The 20,861-nt window shown below is 48.5% G+C and overlaps 1 protein-coding gene across 4 annotated transcripts in view; it reads left to right on the top strand.

Moving 5' to 3' along the window:
- NRF1 (nuclear respiratory factor 1) overlaps positions 1-20,861 on the top strand; it is a 74,626-nt gene that overhangs the window by 29,006 nt on the left and 24,759 nt on the right. For all 4 annotated transcript variants that reach the window (XM_030478831.1, XM_030478833.1, XM_030478830.1 and 1 more), the window contains exons 6-10: positions 6,400-6,558; positions 7,212-7,409; positions 9,817-9,918; positions 13,425-13,582; positions 18,607-18,731. In XM_030478831.1, coding sequence (XP_030334691.1) covers positions 6,400-6,558; positions 7,212-7,409; positions 9,817-9,918; positions 13,425-13,582; positions 18,607-18,731 — 742 coding nt within the window. The remainder of the gene's footprint in view (positions 1-6,399; positions 6,559-7,211; positions 7,410-9,816; positions 9,919-13,424; positions 13,583-18,606; positions 18,732-20,861) is intronic.

The following is a 20,861-nucleotide window of genomic DNA, read 5'->3' on the forward strand; positions in this document are numbered from 1 at the left end:
GAGCAGGACGTGGGGTGGTTGCAATCCAGTAACACATCTGAGAAACTTCTCTGGTTTGCCCCGTGCAGAATGTGTGCGCGTATAAAAGGGCCAATAAAAAGATCTATCAAGTGTTTGGCTGCTCATGCTGCACGTGCCATCAAAGCAGCAATAAAAGTGACAAGCTCTCACTTCAGAGAAGCCTTCAGCTGGATTTATAGTGCGTGGTGTTTGTTTTTTGTGATGGACTTGGATATTAGATATTTTAACATCAAAGGTTGCTGAAGTGTTTTCTGCTTCTATTTTATAGGTAAAATACTAATATCCTTAGAAGTCTATGGGTAAAATACTAATACTTTCCATGTTAAGCTAAAAATAAGGCTGGAAATAGAAGCATAGAATGGCTTGGGTTGGAAAGGACCTTAAGATCATCCAGTTCCAACCCCTGCCCCGGGCAGGGACACCTTCCACTAGAGCAGGTTGCTCCAAGCCCCTGTGTCCAACCTGGCCTTGAACACTGCCAGGGATGGGGCAGCCACAGCTTCTCTGGGCACCCTGTGCCAGCGCCTCAGCACCCTCACAGGGAACAACTTCTGCCATATATCCAACCTGAACTTCCCCTGTTTCAGTTTAAACTCATTCCCCCTTTCCCTGTTGCTACAGTTCCTTGATGAAAAGTCCCTGAGATATTTTCTTCCAAGCACATCATGGCCTTGCTCCTCAGGAAACCTTGCACAGAGATCTGGCCAAGCCAAGTTGCCCTTGGGGTTTGGCTGCTCTGCGTTTCCATGTGTGAAGCAGCTCTCCAGTCCAAGGCACCAGCTGCTGGCAGGGCTGGTTTTCCCCCTTACACACAACATTCCTGTGTTCTCAGGCTTCTGGTACCTCTGTTAAATGAGGAATGTCTTTTCTTCTCCATGTTCTGCAGGGCCTTTGGTCAGCAAGCATGCAAACTGCTGAGGCAACAGCAACACAGAGCCTCTTATTTCAAGTCCTCCCATGTTGCATTATGGTAAACCAAGTATCTTGTTAGGAGTAGCCCTCACTTTTTCACTTCAACGTGGTAACTCGAAACAGCTTTGTGAAGGTTTCTCCTGAGCTCTGGGCAGAGTCCACACTCTTTGTGTCCCATTTGGCTAACCATCACTGTCTCAGTGAGCCCAGCCACTGTGGTGTGCACATGTGCTGTGGGCACCCCGTGCCTCAGTTTCCCCACTCACCATATAGAAATGCTGCTTTGTGAACGTCTTTAGTGGGTTTTGAGATCCTTGAATGGCTGCAGGCCCCTTGAGGACACGGCACTAGAATTAAGGGACAGGACTGCAGACTCCTGGGTGGATTACATCAAGGAGTAAGATGCTGCATGTGGTGCTTGGGAGATGATTTTGCTGCTGAAAGCATCCAGCTGCTTATTTTGTGACAGGCTTGGAGGGAAACTTTGAATAGAAGCAGAACACAGATGTGCTGAATATGATGAGGACATGATGCTGTCTGGGGTTTTTTTGCCACAACTGCAATTTGAGATACATTCATTTGAGCAAGTGGATGAGAACTGACTCCTACATCGCTACAACCTTTGGTGCTGGTAGAGGTACCATCAGGTTTTTGGAGGCACCTTGATTCCCAGAGCTGCCACTATAGTTTCTTTGTCTTTTCTAACAAGAAAGGAGCTTTTTCAACCCACAAAGCTCTATGGAAAACCGAAATATGTATAGATATAAATTGGGCAGCACAATTAGGAGCTGTGTCATGGGGAGTGGAAACATGAAGCCTTTGCTTTCAGGGGCTGCAGGTGGCAGAGGTGTTACCTCCTCAATGAGGAGATGAAAATAACTCGCCTCCTAATTGCTCTGTTTCCCTGGTGGTCTTGAGGGAAATAAAGCCTTTGGTAGCCTGAGCAGAGATGCTGCTATAAACTGGTGAGTGGAGAGCATCACCTGCCGTGGTTGTGCACCAAAACCAATGTGTTGCAGTGGGGCTTTTACCCTGCAGAGAAATCTCATTGCTTTATGGACTCTGGCCACATTGACACTGTATGTCAGAGCTGAGTTTGCCCCTAAACTTGTTCTAAGTTGCTCACTAATATAACTAAGGAGTAAGATTGGGTAATGCTGAGGTTGATGCTTTACTGAGGTCACTATTCAGATTCACTAGGATTTGTTTGCTGACCAGGTGATTGTTCCTTCAATCTGATGTTTTATAGACTTAATATGTCCCTGTGACTTGCAGTCTGCCAACAAAGCTTATTTGGGCCTCTCAAAAATCATCTTGATGTCTGTTTGCATATTACCTGCTGTTTAGCTCAAACAGCAGGTATCTTTACACACATGACTCTTTGTATGTAGGAGAAGCCAAGCACTGAAAGATGGTAACTAAACATGGTTTGTGGCTGTCTCATCCTCTCTGTGGAGGGGCAGGGATGATCCTCATCACCTAGGTGCAAGGCTTGCTGGTGCTCCCTTCTGGTCCACATCAGAGGTGTGGCATGGGGACAGCCTGTGCTTCCACTCTCCCAGCAGGTCGTTGGCATGTGGCAGAGGGAGCATCCTTGTTTTGCAGTGGGGGCACCCAGAGTTAGGAATCAGGTTTGCCATGCAGCTAAGCTCCAGCACTGGATGGTTGTTCCAGCAGTGGGAAGAGCAAGGTCCTGGAAGCAGGGATGAGTGTATACTTTGAACTGCCATGCAGGCAGCTGCCTGCTTTTGCAGCATTGAAGCTCAGTCTGCATCATGCCTTGTTTCCAGCAGGAACAGTGATGTACAGGCTCAGATCTCCAAACTCTGCTGGAGGTGGTGATCCCACAGCCTCGTCCCCACATGAGACCCTCTGAAACATTACAACTAGTCTGTCATTTTTGGTTTTGGAGACCATGGTTTTGGAGTGGAAGAGAAGAAAGATTTGCATAAAGAGTAAACCTGTGAGCAGACACTTCCATGGGGAGCCCCACGGCACCTCCTGCTTTTTGCGCTGGTGACCAGAGTGTTAATTTTGGGTTTGATTCCCGTGGCCAGGCACAAACTCCTGTATCTGCTGAGGGCCATTGCTTCTGGTTGAGGTCACCCGGGCTGATCCCGCACCTCATCTTTGCTGTGATGAATTTATGATGGGGAGAAACCCCCTCTCATCCTGCTGGTGAGCACCCAGCAGTGAGACCCTTCAGAGCTCCATCAGGGCCATGAGGGTTTTCATAGCAGGAAATTCCTGGTGACAGCTTGGTTGCCACCTGAACGGATTCCTGGCTTTTTAATCTGAGTGTTTAAACATTAATTGGAACTTTTAGACTTAACATTTAGTCTCAAACTGGCTGTTGCAAAAAGAGGGGACAGTGAAGGAAATATGTGGGTGCTTTGCTGCAATTGCTGCTCTGCCCTCTTCCACTTTCCTCTTCCTGCCTGGGCTTTGCTTTTCCCATGTGCTGCTTTTTGGAGATCCTGAGGCTGAACTATGGGCACAGGTAGAAAATTCCCAGCCATAGGTTTTGCTCCTTTCTAGAAACCACTTCCTTTAGCAGGGCATAAACCTTGAGACAAGAGGATTTCTTGATGCTCTGAGTGCAGGACAACTTGTTTCCAGCACTGGGGTGCAGTTGTCTGTGCTTTGGGCTGCTTCAAGTGGTAGAATCAGGATTAACTCATTACCACTAACACTTGAGCTTAATGTTAAAACTATGACACTCAGTGTGTGTACCAAAGGGTGCCAAGGAATCAATTCTTATAGTTTCTCTCAAACCCTCCATACTGGAGATTATATGAGCCCTTTCCAGAGCTGCCAACTGTGGGAAGTGGAATGAACTGCTGTCTTGTCTTAGCAGAGATTTGATTTTGGGGTGGTTCATGGATGGAGTCAGCAGAACCGTGGCTCCTGCAGATGAAGTGGTTGCAGCAGTTCCTCCAGCTGTGTCCTGAGGGATGAGGGGTCTTTGTGCCATACCCTGTGTCAAAGCCCTGTGAGCTGCCTGGGTGAGGTTTCATTATGGCCCTAATTAGAGAAGTGCTGGTGCTGGAGCAGGTTGTGATGCTGCTGCTGATTGTCTCCCTGGTGGATTAAAGGCAAGTCTTCCTTAACAAGTGCCTTGAGTAGCTTGAGCTGCTCAACTCCCTGGGACCAGTGATTAGTCCAGCTGGTAACAAGGAGCGTGGTTTGCACACAGCAATCCGAGGAAGGAGCTTTTAACTGTTTTTGCACCAGACAACTCAGTGCCATGAACAGGTTTATATGGATAAATGGGGCCTCAACCAGGGAACCTGAAGTATGTCGTGATCACCCCCCTGCATCCAGCTCTGGGGCAACAGCACAAGAGGGACGTGGAGCTGCTGGAGCGAGGCCAGAGGAGGCCCCGGAGCTGCTGCGAGGGCTGGAGCAGCTCTGCTCTGGAGCCAGGCTGAGAGAGCTGGGCTGGGGCAGCCTGGAGAAGAGAAGGCTCCTGAAGGGGAGACCTTAGAGCAGCTCCAGGGCCTAAAGGGGCTCCAGGAAACCTGGAGAGGGGCTTTGGACAAGGGCCTGTAGGGACAGGCCAAGGGGAATGGCTTTAACCTGCCAGAGGGGAGATTGAGATGAGCTCTGAGGCAGAAGCTCTTCCCTGTGAGGGTGCTGAGGCGCTGGCACAGACTTTTCCCAGAGAAGCTGTGGCTGCCCCATCCCTGGCAGTGTTCAAGGCCAGGTTGGACACAGGGGCTTGGAGCAACCTGCTCTAGTGGAAGGTGTCCCTGCCCGTGGCAGGGGATTGGAACTGGAGGAGCTTTAAGGTCTCTTCCAACCCAAACCAGTTTATGATGCTACGACTGTTGGCCCTGAAGTGGATCATAGACTGGCTTGGCCTGGGCTGGGAAAAAGGGCACTGAAGCAGGTTTTTGTGCTTCCATTTGTAATTCAGGGTTTTGGTTACAGCTTCTCTGAGATGGCTCAGCATGTCCATGGTGTAGAATTGAAATGCAGTTGCTTCTCTGAACAGGGGTGATTCTTCTATAGTGTCCAGCAGGTATGCTACATATGGACCCACAAGCATATGGATATTTATTGCCTTTAAAGGCCCTTTTGGCAGAGACCACTGAGATAATCTGCAATCTCCTGTTCCTCTGGAGCATTCCTCTGTCAGGTTGATGTTACAGGGGACTTCTGTACATGCCCCCTGTACTAATATGGAAAGGCAGCTTGTACATGAGTTGATTTACAGCTTGGAGCCAATAGATACAACATCCAGACTGGAACCAGGATGTCATTCAAGCAGGATCATGGCTGGGAGGAAGGGACACTCTTATGGCAGAAGATCAGGGATGGGTGAGAAGTCCTCACCAGTGTCTCTGCTTGCTGGGACCACATCATGGTTGTGGCAGCAACCGATGCTGGCCCTGGCGTGCTCATCCATGGCTGTGCTCCAGAGCCATGAACGAGCAGGCATCTCCAGGTTGTAAGGTGGCCTGAGGACTCCCAGTGGCACCATCACCAGCTCAAATAACTTGCTATTAAAGCTATGAAGGGATGCAGGGAGGTGTTCTTAGATGCAGCTATTCAGCTTTAAGTTAATGTCATTTTGTCTGATGTAGTTGGATTTGATGATGTTACAGGTTTTCCCAACATAGTTGATGCTATGATTTGGTCTTGCGTGCTCCTTCTCTTCCTGCTCTGTCCTGCAGCTGAACCAGCCTTATCCTGAGGCTGCAGGCAGCCCCTGGTACAAAACCCCACATATGTCATAAACCTCTGTGTGAGTTTCATGTTCTCTTTGATAACACTGAGGATATTACTTGCTCTTGGTGACATCTCTGCTCGATTTGCTTTGCACATCTATTTCTAAGGTGTTGCCTCCTGCTGGTGAAGGCAGTCACTAGTTGACCAGTTTTTGTGGGTGCTAAAGAGAAGCAAAATCAGGTTGAAAAGTGTCTCCACTCTAGAAAAGTTGCAAATAGATGCAGAAAATCAATCCAATGCGTGTTATGTTCTGCAGGGGTGGAGAAGTCTATGTGTGAGGTTATGTTTTAGTGCTCGCTGAAGCTCCACCATCATTGCAACGTCTCTGGAAGATGTCCATCAGCTCACATCTGAGTTCCTGTCACTGGGGGGACATCAAGTGTGGGGTTTTCTCTGTATTGTTCTGATTTATCTTTTTCCCCTCCCTTTCAGGTTGGCAAGCTCTCTTCATGGTAGTGTTTGCACCATGAACTGTGTTCATGCAGTTCGTGTTTGTGCCTTGCTGTATTTGGCTGATTTAATTGTGTTTCTGCTCTAAGCTATTCTCAGCTGAGTCTTGGGAGAAGATGGTAAAGTATTTGTCCATCTTCCTTAGGCATTCAGACCTCTTCCAGTTGATGGTTCCAACAGGATGGAAGTTAAACGTAATAACTTTCTCTATGCACCTCAAACCTACCAGAGATACGAGTTCCTAAGAACAACCTCTCAACCTTCTTCTGTGCTTTGTTCCAGGCACAGCTACGAGCTTTCATCCCTGAGATGCTGAAGTATTCCACAGGTCGTGGGAAACCAGGCTGGGGCAAGGAAAGCTGCAAGCCCATCTGGTGGCCTGAGGACATTCCATGGGCCAACGTTCGTAGCGATGTCCGCACAGACGAACAGAAGCAGCGGGTTTGTATCTCCCATGTCTGCTGCCTTCAAACAGAGCACTGGGGCTTGCAACCAGGTCGTGTGGGAATACTTCTCCCCTCGAGTGACATAAGAAGCTATGACATTGGCCTCTCATAGAAACACAGACTGGTTTGGGTTGGAAAGGCCTTGTGCAGGCTGGCTTGTGCACCTCTCCTATGGAGACAAGCTGAGAGAGCTGGGCTTGTTCAGAGGAGGCTCAGGGGGGACCTTCTCGCTCTGTGCAACTGCCTGACAGGAGGATGGAGCCGGGAGGGGGCTGGTCTCTGCTCCCAAGGAACAAGGGATGGGACAAGAGGAAACGGCCTCAAGCTGCCCCAGGGCAGGTTTAGATGGAGCTGAGGAGCAATTCCTTCCCCAAAGGGTGCTCAGGCATTGGAACAGGCTGCCCAGGGCAGGGCTGGAGTCACCGTCCCTGCAAGTGTTCACACCCCGTGTAGCCGAGGCCTCAGTGCCATGGGTTAGTGGTGGCCTTGGCACTGCTGGCAGTGGTTGGACTTGATCTTAAAGGTCTTTTCCAACCTGGTTGATTCTGTGATTCAGTGATAAGCCCACAGATCACAGCAGTAGCAGCCCTGTGGTGCTTCAGAAAGCTTTCTTACACTGTCCCTCCCTGTCTCTCATTCACCTGGCAGGTATCATGGACCCAGGCACTGCGGACGATCGTGAAGAACTGCTACAAGCAGCATGGGCGTGAGGACCTGCTCTATGCCTTTGAGGATCAGCAGACACAGCAGCAGACAACAACCACACATAGTATAGCACACCTCGTGCCATCACAGACAGTGGTACAGACCTTCAGTAACCCTGATGGCACAGTGTCCCTCATCCAGGTGAGTGAAACCCTCTGGCTTTTCTGTTTCCAACACGGCTGAGTTGGGATTGAGTTGTCTCCATCAGGGAGATGGTTTGGAGCAAACTCCTTTTGGTAGCTTAACTTGTCCTTCAAGAATGTTGTCTTTATCTGTATGTCTCAGCCCTCAGGCTTGTTAACCCACTGCTTCCACCCAAAGAAACAGCCTCATCCTCTCTCTTTCCCCAGCATCCGTCCCTTGTTCTCCTGTTACGGCAGCACAAGGATTCCTGCAGCTATTTGGGCAAGCGATTCAGAGAGCTGACCTGAGTTTAATCCACTCATTTATGAACAAATACAGTTCATGATGTGGCCACACAATGCCTGTGGAGGCAATGGATGGAGTGATGGGAGAGAGGTGGTGGGACTGCCTTTCTTTAACGGCATGAAACGTAGCTTAATCTATCATTAGATATTTCTATACCCTCTGTTCTGCATCTTACACCTCAAGTGTCATATATATATTGCACACACCAAATGTATATGTATCCTGTGATTCTTATTCCTATGATTCCATGATCCTCTGTGGTAAGGATGCCTCTTAGAGAGGGGATTCAGCTTAGAGGAGGCTGCATTCGAGCAGCTCAGTGGTGCTGCTGTTCTCCCTGCATTCCCAGTGTGGGGAGGCAGGTTTTGGCAGCTCAGGGTGTTAAAAACTTCCCAAGAGCTCCTTGTGGGTGTGGGATTTGAACCTCACTTCCCCCTGTGCCCCTGCTTCCAAACCACCACTGCCCTCTGGTACCTAACTGGCCCAGTGCTCTACCCCTCTTTAGCATCAGGGTTTTAGTGACGTCTCAAACACTCTTCTCATCTCACAACCCTGAAGATAAACCCATGATGTGGGGCTTTGTTTTGGGCTTGTTTGTTTTCTCAAATGAAAGCTTTTCAGCAGTTCTTACAGCTTTCTGTTCCCCTCGCCAAGGCCAGGCAGACTTGCCAAGCTGGTTCTGTTTGCTCACCTGCTAACACGTGTTTTCCCTTTGACTGGTGTTCTTTTAGGTGCTGGGCACCTGAGATCCCATTGACTTTCTGGCATTTATAGGTTTAATTCTCCTTAGAAACAAAGCTACACATCTCCCTGCCTTTGTCCTTTCCCAGCTGTTAAATAGGGAAAAGGTAATTTCCAAAGGCAGTGGAATATTGAGGATGAGCTCATGTTTGTCAAGTGCCTGGAGACGAGAGACCCAGTGTATGGTAAGCAAGGAGAGTTATAAATGAGGGCTGATGTGCAGGGTGTTCTGATCCAGGACTATTTGGTGGTTTAAGTGACTTCCATCCCATAGGAAAAGCATATTGGCTCCACCAGCACACCATGTTCACACTTGGGAATGGCAGCAGTGTCCCATTGCTGCTCCTTGTAAGAAGGAGGATGGGAGAATAGCGAGGATTTGTCTCCTACATGAACATAGAGGACAGCACGAGGGCTGTGCAAAACTTGCTTCTGGGCCGTATCCACTCTGGAAGCTGCCATAGATTAACATGGCTCCAGTGATTCCTACGCCTGGGTTGGGGCAATCCCAGGCACAGCTACAGGTTTGGTGGAGAAAGATTTGGGGTGTTGGGTGAGGAGAAGCTCCCAATGACCCACCGTGTGTTCTTGAGCCCAGAACCCCCCTGTGTGCTGGGCTGCACCCCCAGAGCGTGAGCAGCAGCTCAGGGAGGGGAGTCTCCCCTTATACTGTGCTCTGGGGAGACCCCACTTGCAGCACTGTGTGCAGGTCTGGGGTCCCCAACACCAGAAGGACATGGAGCTGTTGGAGCAAGTCCAGAGGAGGCCACGAGGATGAGCAGGGGCTGGAGCAGCTCCCGTATGGAGACAGGCTGAGAACATTGGGGCTGTTGAGCCTGGAGAAGAGAAGCTGCGTGGAGACCTCAGAGCAGCTTCCAGTGTCTGAAGGGGGCTCCAAGGATGCTGGAGAGGGACTCTTCATCAGGGACTGGAGTGATGGGACAAGGGGTGATGGGTTCAAACTGAAACAGGGGGGGTTTAGGTTGGATATAAGGAAGAATTTCTTTACTGTGAGGGTGCTGAGGCGCTGGCACAGGGTGCCCAGAGAAGCTGTGGCTGCCCCATCCCTGGCAGTGTTCAAGGCCAGGTTGGACACAGGGGCTTGGAGCAACCTGCTCTAGTGGAAGGTGTCTCTGCCTGTCGCAGGGGGTTGGAGCTGGATGAACTTAACGTCCCTTCCAGCCCAAACCATTCCATGATACTATGATTTCCTCCACCAGCCCTTCAAGACAGCTCCTATTTTCTGTGATCTCAAACCATACTCCTGTGCGTGTGATGCTTTTCAATCTGAGAACATTTGAGTGTCCCTTTGCCTGAACCATGTGGCCATTTTCCTGCTATAACAAATGTATTCACTGCATTTTGTTGACTCCCATAGGTGGGCACCGGTGCCACAGTTGCCACGTTGGCTGATGCCTCCGAGCTGCCCACCACAGTCACCGTCGCACAAGTGAATTACTCTGCAGTGGCTGATGGAGAGGTAAGGACCTGGCTTGTGTCTGTGGGGCTCAAACCAGAATTACCCTGTCTGAACTTCAGGAAAGTCAAGTATTTCCTAGAATTCAGTGTCATAGAAAGCACCAAGCCTTGCTTCCCCACCTTGCAGTGTTAACATACACTAGACTCTACAAAAGAGCTGAACTGTGGTCATTTGGACTCAGACTGTACAAATGCAACTATGGGGGAAGCCTCAGTTCTGATTTTCATATTTCTTTATATATATATCCCCCATAGATCATTTATTTTGTGAGATCTGCTGTAGCAGATAGAGATTTAATGACATACACAAATACCCATCCATGTATTCATCTTGAATAACCATTCCATGTGTGCTGGAGATCCTTGTTTGTCAGTTCAGGGTTGGGAGTGATGCCTGGGATGTTTTGAGGCTGTGGTTAGCAAAGGATATTGCGTGGCTGTGGGTAATTCCTATGCATCTTTGGCCACTGATTTCTGGATAAAATGAGACTCTTCCCTTGCTGCAGCTTTGAGGGAGGTTTGCAAGGAAATCCCAGAGAGAGCTGTGTAAATGCGTAGTAGTACAGAGACAACAGCAGATACTTGGAGTAACTGTTCCATTTACTGTTAGAGTTTCTTCCACTGCTTGACAACTTGGCAAAGTTGTTTCTGTCGAGGACTCGATCAGGCCATTGTGATTCCTAAATTTGCATACATTTATTTTTCCATTTTTTTTAATAGAGTAATAAAGTATTTTTGTTTATTGCTTAAAGAAACATGCCTTTAAGATTTCAGAAGCAGCTTCCAGTGCTTAAAGGGGCTACAAGAAACCTGGAGAGGGGCTTTTTACAAGGACCTTTAGTGATAGGACAAGGGAGAATGGTTTTAAACTGAAAGAAGATAGATTGAGATGAGCTCTGAGGCAGAAGCTCTTCCCTGTGAGGGTGCTGAGGCGCTGGCACAGACTTTTCCCAGAGAAGCTGTGGCTGCCCCATCCCTGGCAGTGTTCAAGGCCAGGTTGGACACAGGGGCTTGGAGCAACCTGCTCTAGTGGAAGGTGTCCCTGCCCGTGGCAGGGGTTGGAGCTGGAGGAGCTTTAAGGTCCCTTCAACACAAACCATTCCATGATTATACGATTATGAAGATTTTAATTATTATTATTATTATTTTACCCTCTTCACCCCCAAACCCCCCTTTACATCAGGTCACTTTCTGTCCCTTGGCTGCACAGCAGAATTCCTGGCTGGACGGTGAGGTCTGGTCCTCTCTCATGATGCGTTTTCATGGCGACAGATGGCAGCACAGAACAGCTTTGCTCTGCACCAGCCCCTGTTCCCACCTCAGCCCCACAGTGAAACAGCTCCGGGGCTGTGACCTTGCAGCACTTTGCAGCTGCTTTGGTGGTTTTCAAGGACCAGTTTTATCTCTTCAGATGTGAAAGAAAGTTTCAAAGGCACAAATAGGAGTGAGAGCAACACAGGCATCTAATTCCTAACGTGAACAGGACATCTAAGTGATATCTTGGCCAAAATAAAGATGCAAAAGTAAGCTTGCTCTGGGGATGGGTGCTGCTTGTCTGCAGAGATAGACCCACAGCCTGCTGGCAGCCTCTCCAGGGATGTTTTTGTCCTGCTGTCTCTTGCTGTGTGAAGATCTAAGATAGCTCTGAGTAAATCCATGTGTTTATAGGACACTAAGCAGCATGGAGAAGGGATGCTCACTAGTATCTCTGCAGCACAACCTTTGTGTTAGCGTGGAGAAGGGCCTGGACAGTCCCCCCTTCTTTTCCAGGCCTTGCTCTGTCCCAGAGCAGCTCTGGGCATCTTTGCAGGGGACTGTATGTCACAGTGGAGACCTGCTTTATCATGCAAATGTGTGTTGCCATGTATTGAGAATATGTATCTCTGTTCCTCTTGTGCATGGTGGTGGGAAGGGTGTCCTTTTCCAGCTCGGGCTCACTTCATTTTGGTTTTGGCATGGCTAATGAGTACCACAAACTCGATCTGACTCTCTTGAGATCTTCACCACCTGCAATTCTTCCTCTCTGGGCACTCCAACTTGGTTGCATCTCTCCTAAAAGATGTTGCCTTCTCTAAAATCAGCTGCCTTTCTCCTTTTTGCAATGCACTATCTCACTGCTTCCTCCCTGCTTTGGATCCTTCCGCCCAGGGTCAGCTCTGGGCACAGGAGAATGAAGCAGTTGCCTTGAACGTCAGACGGCTGGGGATGGCCAAAGAGCTTCGACGAGCGCCAGCTTTGCTTGTGCCCAAGTGCTGGAAAACCAGATTGGCAGCTGCTGAGGAGTGTGTGATAGCAGATGTGAGTGAGAGCGCGACAGGTTCTCTCTCCCTCTCCATCCTCTGATGGGACTAACCCTTCTCTTGCCCAAAGGCAGCAAGATTGACTTGAGCCTTGAGCCAGCTCTGCCTCTATGGACTTTTTAGCCTTCTCCATCTTAACATATTGAGTTTGGGCTTTATTTTTTCATCACCTTCTGTGGCATTCTTATTTGTGTGTCTCAGCAGGATGGTGAGTAGCCTGAGACATTTATGGGGCTGAGAACAGTGATGGGAGGGTGGGGGAAGATCATCTTGCAGAGCAGGCAGGAGGATTTGCCAGCTGATGGACCTTCATCCTCCACTTCCTTAATTGTTTTGGTTCAATGTGTATTTCTAGTTCGCATCGTGGTGGATTTTGGGGCCATACACTCGTTATTTCATGAGCTGTCAAGTCCTAAATGGACAAATGTGGGCAAATGAATGACTGAGACTGGGTGAACTTTTAAGTAATGTGTAACCTGTCTATGTAAAGGCCTGAAGTAACGGAATTGAAAGTACCTGAGATACATGAACAGGGCACTTCCCATCTGCCATCTTCTTTTATTAAGTATATTGCTGCAGCACAAAGGAATTCTGGATAGCTCAGACCCATCTGAGTTCACAAGTGCTGTACAGATAAACCCTGAATGGAAACAGGGATTGTTCCCCAAAATGACAGCGGATGGGAGCAGACAAATAGAAGCAGTGAGGGAAGTGCATCCCTGCAGGACATGATCCATGCTGGAGTTCCAGCACTGCATGTGGCTACTTGAAGTGCCCAGGCTGGCAGGCAGTGATCAGAGTACAGCAATGGTCAACACCATCCCTTTTTCTTGTGGGCTTGGCTGGATAAGAGGGATTTGTGGGATTTGAGGGGCTTCACTGGTGTTTATGGGGTGTGCTTTCCATGTGCGTGAGAAAAGCAGAGCTCTTGTTTGAAGGTTGAACATATGGAGAACAGCAACTAAAATCGTGGGCTGACTGTAGAAACTCACTGTCACGGCTGATGGGGCTGAGGGTTGTAGTGCCCAGCGATGTTCTCAGGTGGATCCCAGACTTCCTCCCTCTTTTACCTGTCTCTCAAAGTCAGAGCATGTGCAGGATTCTGCAAAGACCTCTTGAAACTATCCGGCTCTTTCGCTTTAGTGCACAGCCATCCGCTTGTGGGGCAAATCCAATCCTAAGGCCTCTCTTTTTGGTTTTCCCTTAGGTGGAGCAGAACTGGGCCACGCTACAGGGGGGTGAGATGACGATCCAGACGACGCAGGCATCGGAGGCCACGCAGGCGGTGGCATCATTAGCAGAAGCAGCAGTGGCAGCATCTCAGGAGATGCAACAAGGAGCAACTGTTACCATGGCACTCAACAGGTATGGCTGAGAGATGAAGCCTTGAAGCACACGTGCATGACATTTCCTTCTAGGTTTTCACTCTAATGGTGCAAAGACCACTGTGTGCAGTCCCAGTAGAGGCTTTTCCTTAGCATATTCCTATGTCTGTGGGTGTCCAGGTATCTGCAGGTCAGTTCCTGATTTCCAGTGTAATCACAGAACACCACTATGTGGAAATTTCCTGGCATAGGAAAAGATGGGTAGTAACTTTACCCTCTGATCATTTGTACAGCAGGGGTCCAGTTATGGAACTGAGCTTGCTAAGCAAGCAAGGGTCATGATGTGCTAATAGCACCTTAAGTATATTTGTCTGGGTCTCCCTCAGCATTAGAATGGTTCCTACTAAAAGGCTAAGGCTGAGTTGCCCTGTTGTGTGGCAGTTTGCTCTCCCTTCAGAAATCAGAACCTCCTCCAGAGGCCAGTGGTTTGGGGGTTTCTCCCAGACGTATTTCTGAAGCAGAAGGTGAACAAGCTGCAACGGTAATGCTGCCTCTTTATCTTGGAACAAGCTCTGTTAGAGTTTTGGTTGTACTCAGGTTACCAAGATCTGCAGCTTACTTCTCTACATGCAGCAGGAAGCAGTGTTTGTGCTCAGCTCTGGTGAGTTGCTTAAGCTTTGCCTGCTGTGTGGCACACCACAGCTCACCCCGAGAGAGCAGGAGGACTGTAGGAAACACAGCATCAGTCCCAGCAGCATGGGAGGTTTCACACGGCTGAGGTGTAGATAAAGTATTTTCCTCATCCAAATCAGGGTTCTGGTCTAGGGGCTGTCGAGTGAGGAGCCTTGGGTTAGGAGAAGGCACAAAATCCACACTGATGGTTGGAGTAAAGCTCCAAGACCTTGTTAGATACACAAATTGCTAAAGGAGCTGCTTTGGGGCTTTCAACAGCTTGCTTCCAAACTGCTGTTGCCACTGAATCACAAACAGACCTAGAACTGTTCCTTCTCTTTGTGGTCCAGCTTCAGGTCCATCACATGTTTTCTGCTACCATACAAGGTTGGTTAAATGGGCTTTTTTACTAATAGCTTCACTGTAAAATTGCCTTTTAAAACAAGTGATCTTTTTCGGACACTGTAAGAAGAACAGCTAAAGTAACTAGGCATGGAGTTGCAGGAAAAGCCACATCCCCTGGAATCTGACTTTCATTTCATCTCATTGCTCATAGTTTTAGCTCTTAAGATCTCAATGACCTGTTCCTTTTCCAGCATTACAGAATCAGAGGATGGTTTGGGTTGGAACAAACCTTAAAGATCCCCTCGTCCAACCCCCCTGCCATGGGCAGGGACACCTTCCACTCGTATTAGCTTAAGAAATTCAGAATCTTTAAGAAAAAGAAGTGTTGTTAGAACTAAGGAGAGTCTCCTAGGAAATATGAATGGAAGAGCCTTTAACAACTCATTTAGTCTCTACTGTGCCTCAACACAGGATCAGCTTGCTTTATACCCAGGCCAGCGCTGTGACAAGTCTGGTCAAACAGCTGTAGTTCAGGAGCAATGTGAAGGTTGTAGCAGTATTGCAGTGGAAATCATAGAATCACAGAATCCAGCCTGGTTTGGGTTGAAGGGACCTTAAAGCTCCTCCAGCTCCAACCCCCTGCCACGGGCAGGGACACCTTCCACTAGAGCAGGTTGCTCCAAGCCCCTGTGTCCAACCTGGCCTTGAACACTGCCAGGGATGGGGCAGCCACAGCTTCTCTGGGCACCCTGTGCCAGTGCCTCAGGACCCTCACAGGGAAGAGCTTCTGCCTCAGAGCTCATCTCAATCTCCCCTCTGGCAGGTTAAAGCCATTCCCCTTGGCCTGTCCTGCTTAATTTGCCAGCTTGTTGTTACCGTCTTTATCTACTTACCATAGTAAGTGCAGGAGACCTTTCTAGGTGACAGTCCTCCAGCACCCTTCCATGTGGAAGAGGTGTACTTTTTCCTTTGCCACAAAATGCTCCTTGTAGCTTCCAGCTGTAGGACTGGAGTCTTTCCCCTGCCTGTAGGAAGGTCTCAGCAAGACTCTGGTCCTTCAAAGCTGGTGGTTCATCCCAGTTCTGGAAACTTTATGCCTAATTTAGCTGAAAGCTGCCATCATGTAGATGGGGCCCTCAGTTACATGGGTTAGTGGTGGCCTTGGCAGTGCTGGGGAATGGTTGGACTTGATGAGCTTAAAGGTCTTTTCCAACCCAGTTGATTCTGTGATGTCTCAACCTTGTTCCAATGGCTGCTGACAGAGCAGAGTCTTTCACAGCCCCACACAGAGCAGTACATTTGCCAACAGCACGACATGATGGATGGTGCAAACTCTGTCAGCTTTGAAGATGGGAAATATTAGACCTTCTAGTAACAGAGGACAGAGTGGAGGTGGGTAATTAATTCATTGATTTGAACCAGTTAATGTCTGTGGAACACACTGACTGGAAAAAGCTTTTATGCTGCACATCATTATTATTTCCAGGGATGCAGCTGTACCAGATGATTAAAGTGCTCTGTTGTCCTTGCAGGTGGATTCAGCTAAGTGCTGTGAGTCTGGGAAACAGGGTTCCACCAGTAAATGCATGCTTACCCCAGGGTTGCTGTGCTGGGGTTGGCCTTCCTGCAGTGTAAATGCCTTCAGACAGCTGCAGGTTCAGGAGAGAGATCAACCAAAGGGAGTAAGAAGGCAGAGCAAGGAAACATTCTGGTTCATTAATAGTGTTTAAGAGTTTCTCTGAGAGACAGAAATGAAAATACACCCTGAGTGAATACAGTTGGAATGTGAACAGCATCTAAGCGGGAAATCAGGGCAGAGAGAACAAATGGGAAGTGCTTGGAAAATATCTGAGTCAATTGGTCTACTGGAGAATGAGTTAAGGAAGAGCATCCTAAGGGTAACTAAAGAAAATACCTCCTGTTTTTAGTTCATTCAGGTAAGAAATGGGAGGAGATTCAGCTGCAGGGAGGAGGGGGCTTTGCAATAACTTTGTGACGAGCAGCAGGTCACCAGAAGTGGTTAATAGTCATCCAACACGTCTGGAGAAGTCCGGAGAGCTGCGTAAGGATGGTCACAGCACCCTGATGATGCATCCAAATGGGAAATGAAATATGACGTCAATAAATGGCAAGTGATACACATAGAAATATCTCCAATGAGGGACAATATGCTGCAAGTTACCATTCAGAAAGCATCCAGGGGACTATCCTCCAGGAATGTTTTGTCACTGATGAATAAGTATTGTCAAAAGAGTAAGCTGAATATTAGGAATTCTTAGGAAAGATGTAGAGAACAAGCCAGGATTAGCCCCTGGACTAATTCATAGTATCATAGACTACTTTGGGTTGGAAGGGACCTTAAAGCTCCTCCAGCTCCAACCCCTGCCACGGGCAGGGACACCTTCCACTAGAGCAGGTTGCTCCAAGCCCCTGTGTCCAACCTGGCCTTGAACACTGCCAGGGATGGGGCAGCCACAGCTTCTCTGGGCACCCTGTGCCAGCGCCTCAGCACCCTCACAGGGAAGAAGTTCTTCTTTATCTCTAACCTAAACTTCCCCTGTTTCAGTTTGAACCCATCACCCCTTGTCCCATCACTCCAGCCCTGATGAAGAGTCCCTCTCCAGCACCCTTGTAGCCCCCTTCAGACACTGGAAGCTGCTCTGAGGTCTCCACGCAGCTTCTCTTCTCCAGGCTCAACAGCCCCAATGTTCTCAGCCTGTCTCCATACGGGAGCTGCTCCAGCCCTTGCTCATCCTCGTGGCCTCCTCTGGACTTGCTCCAACAGCTCCATGTCCTTCTGATGTAGAGGACACCAGAGCTAACTCCTGGTGTGTCTACAGCTTGAATAGTGTGAGAAGTGGTCACCCCCCTCAAACAGATGTCTTACATTAGATAAAGTCTGGAAAAGGCAAAGTGATCAGAAGCCAGGAAAAATCCTTGGACAACAATTGGGCTGTGGCTCTGCAGCTTGGGAAGGAGATTACTGGAATTCTATGAAATCATGAGGAGAACAAAAAGGGCACAGTTAGTTTCTGTTTCTCACAGATTAAAGGCTGCCCAGCCAGACTGAGGCAGTGCTTTCTGGAGTACCGTGATGCATTTCCTCTTCACACAGCATCTAATGAAATGTGGAACTCATTGCTACAGGATGTTGTGGAAGTAGAAAGTATATATATAAATGGGTTTGAAACAGGATTAAACAAATCAAACCTGATGGTCCAGATGCAGACTCTGATGTAGGAAATCAATACACCACTGACTGATGGAAGCTGAGAGGGTGTAGGAAGGGAAGGATCATGCACACTTCTTCCTAAATGTCTGACCTCATTTGTATGGAGAACTTTAACAATACTGTGCTAAGCTGGGGAGAAGTGCTCCATCTTAGCTAAATACAGAGCTGCTTATGTGATCCTGGTGAACCTCTGGGCCTGTTTCAGTGCAAGGTCAACTGGCAGAATCAGTAGTGAAAGGGGGAGCTCTCAAATCTGTAGAGACCTAGAATGTGACAGCGCCAGAAGAATGAGTTTTGTACCAGAAATCAGAAGCAGGGAGGAGCTATGTGGTGTATATATAACTACTTGGGTTGACTGAAAGCTTTAGTGAAGTCCCAAGTAAAAGGATGTGCAGGTAGGAAGACAGGGATGTTCTAAGAGATGTGCAAGCTGGAAGAAAACAGTGGAAGCAGCTTCTTCCCATATATTCCTCCTCCACTGTAGGTTTTCTGCTCTGAGTAACTTCCCCTGGGCACACTAAGAATCATAGAATGGTTTGGGTTGGAAGGAACCTTAAAGCTCATCCAGTTCCAACCCCCTTCCACTAGCCCAGGTTGCTCCAAGCCCCTGTGTCCAACCTGGCCTTGAACACTACCAGGGATGGGGCATTCACAACTGCCTTGGGCAACTTGGGAATCCCTGAGGATCCCAGTCCTTCCTTTCTGCGTTTGTTCCATTTATACATGTTGCCTGGTTAAAAATGGATGCTATTGGAGTGGAGTTATTTCTTTGTTTGGTCTTCCTAACCCTTCTCTCTCCTTTCCTGTGCCCGCAGTGAAGCAGCTGCCCATGCAGTAGCCACGCTTGCTGAAGCCACTCTTCAAGGGGGAGGACAAATTGTCCTGTCTGGTGAAACTGCAGCAGCAGTAGGAGCGCTTACTGGAGTCCAAGATGCCAATGGTAAGGCTGCTGGGAAGTTTTTACTCTCTCTGGGGTTTTAATGTGCTCTCAGCTAGGGGTTTCCCTTTCTTTTACTTGAAATACCAAGTTTTTGCTGGTTACATAGTTCTCCCTCACTGCAGATGGTCACTAACTAGGTTGTGACTTGAAATCTCATAACAAAACGGTAGCACTAACTTCGTATTTACTTCTGTAGTGCTGGTGGCTTTGCTCTTTCCTCCTTCTTCCAGCTTGCTCTTTAGCCTTAGGGTTTAGGGGCAAACTGCTCCCCACTCTGCATCTATACAATGCCTAGCACAGGGAGGAGCAGACTTGGTCAACTAACACAACTAGTCAGTGCCACGTTAAACTCATCTCCAAAACGCTTCGCTCTGAGGTGGCAGAGAGTACGACCAACATTTTATTGCCCACTCATTTCCTTCCTTTCTCAAGACTATTTTTGTGTGCTTGGTGGCTGCTCTGGACCTACTGTCGCTTCTCTACTTGGGTGACACCTTCCAAGTCATTCCTTGGCTGTCAGTATCAGGTTGTTTGCCTCCTGCTTTGTTTTCCATCTTGTCATCATAGTCAATAGCTTAGTTCTACGGATTCTTTGTAGCTTTTCTCACCTATTACCTGGATGTCTCTCCTGCCAAGTCTGGTGACTTTTGCAGTTAGTCAAACGAAGCTTGTAGTGAATAAACCAGTAAGTTCAAGAGGTGATACTGGAACATATGAACGTATCTAGTTGGTGCTCATCCATTGCCTCCAGTTGTGCTGTACTTCTGCCTGATGCCTTTACCAAGTGCTTTCCAAGTTCAGAGATGAAACTGACTGGTTATTTCAGTTAAATGGATGGAGGTATGTCAAAATAAGCTCAAAAAGGATGTAAAGTGTGAAGCTGAAAAGAAATGTCACCTTGAGGATGGGGCAGTTTGGACTCCAGTTCTCAAAGGGGGAACAAGCATGTGCAGTTGGATGGCAGAGCCATGACTTCTTACCTTGTCACTTTGTGTGTAAAGCAGGATTCTGGCTAGATGAGACCTCGAGTTTGGCTTCCATCAGAATCCTCATCTCACAGAAAACATGCCCATTTTACAACAGCACGGTTTAGCTTGCAGCAAACACAGGGCAGTGGAGGGAAGAGGAATGTTACTCGAGGTGCTCGACTTGATGTCTCTTGCTGTGGAGTCAGCCAGCCTGAAGAGGGAGCAGAAACGAAGTGAAACCCCTGTCCTCGGAGCTGGGAATACATCTGACACAGAGGGAAGAGGAGGGTTGTGCTGTGCTCTGCTTTGCGGGCAGCCCGGCACGAGGGGGATAAGTGATGTGTGTTTATCGAAGGAAGGATCTGACCCTGGATGCTCAAAACCAGCAACTAATCAGATTTGTCCAAGCACGTTAGAGTCCTTTAGCAGCTCTGCACCCCTGACTCCTTTTGGTCTGCATCCAAAATGCTTTCATGGTCTGGATTCCTCTGGATGCTTCCCCTCAACAACACTCCTTCCTGAGTCACTCTACCTCGCTCACCCACTATTAATACCATTTTAATGCAGGCTGGGCTTTTTCTTTTGTCCTTTTTTTTTTCCTCCTTTCTCTTTTTTAGCAGCAGAGTTGGAAATCAGGTGGGATTTCGAGTGCATTAAGGGCAGAGGCTGCAGCATTCTCCTCTGTGCAAAACCTCACCCGCAGCCCCTCGCCTTGCTTCCACTCCTCTTCGATTTGCTCTAATCTCCGGTGGCATTAGGGGAAGGGCTTTGTCGGCACAGGAGTCCTTGGAAGCACCATGCTGTTAGTTTTATGACGTAACCAGCTAATATATCTCCCTTAGGGATGGAGGAGATGTTGGTATCTATTCCTCCTGTCTCTGTCTGGGGATGGAGAGCAGATGGATTTTCAGTGTTGGCTCTGGCGGGGAGGATTTGTCTGGCTTCTCCCTACCCTGAAGCCCAGGGTGTGAGTGTGAGCATCCTCCTCGGTTATTTCATGCAGTGCCCTTCTGGTGGGGGGAGATGAAATGGGGAGTGATTTGGTGCAAGTGGTTGCAGGAAGGAGAGGGGGAAAATGTCTGCCAGAGCCATACTGGTATCAACCAGCAAATTCCCCCTGCTCACTATTGCTTGCAAAGGCTTCATTTGCTGGTATTGCCAA

Source organism: Strigops habroptila, chromosome 3 (genome assembly GCF_004027225.2).
Source record: "Strigops habroptila isolate Jane chromosome 3, bStrHab1.2.pri, whole genome shotgun sequence".
NCBI lineage: Eukaryota > Metazoa > Chordata > Aves > Psittaciformes > Psittacidae > Strigops > Strigops habroptila.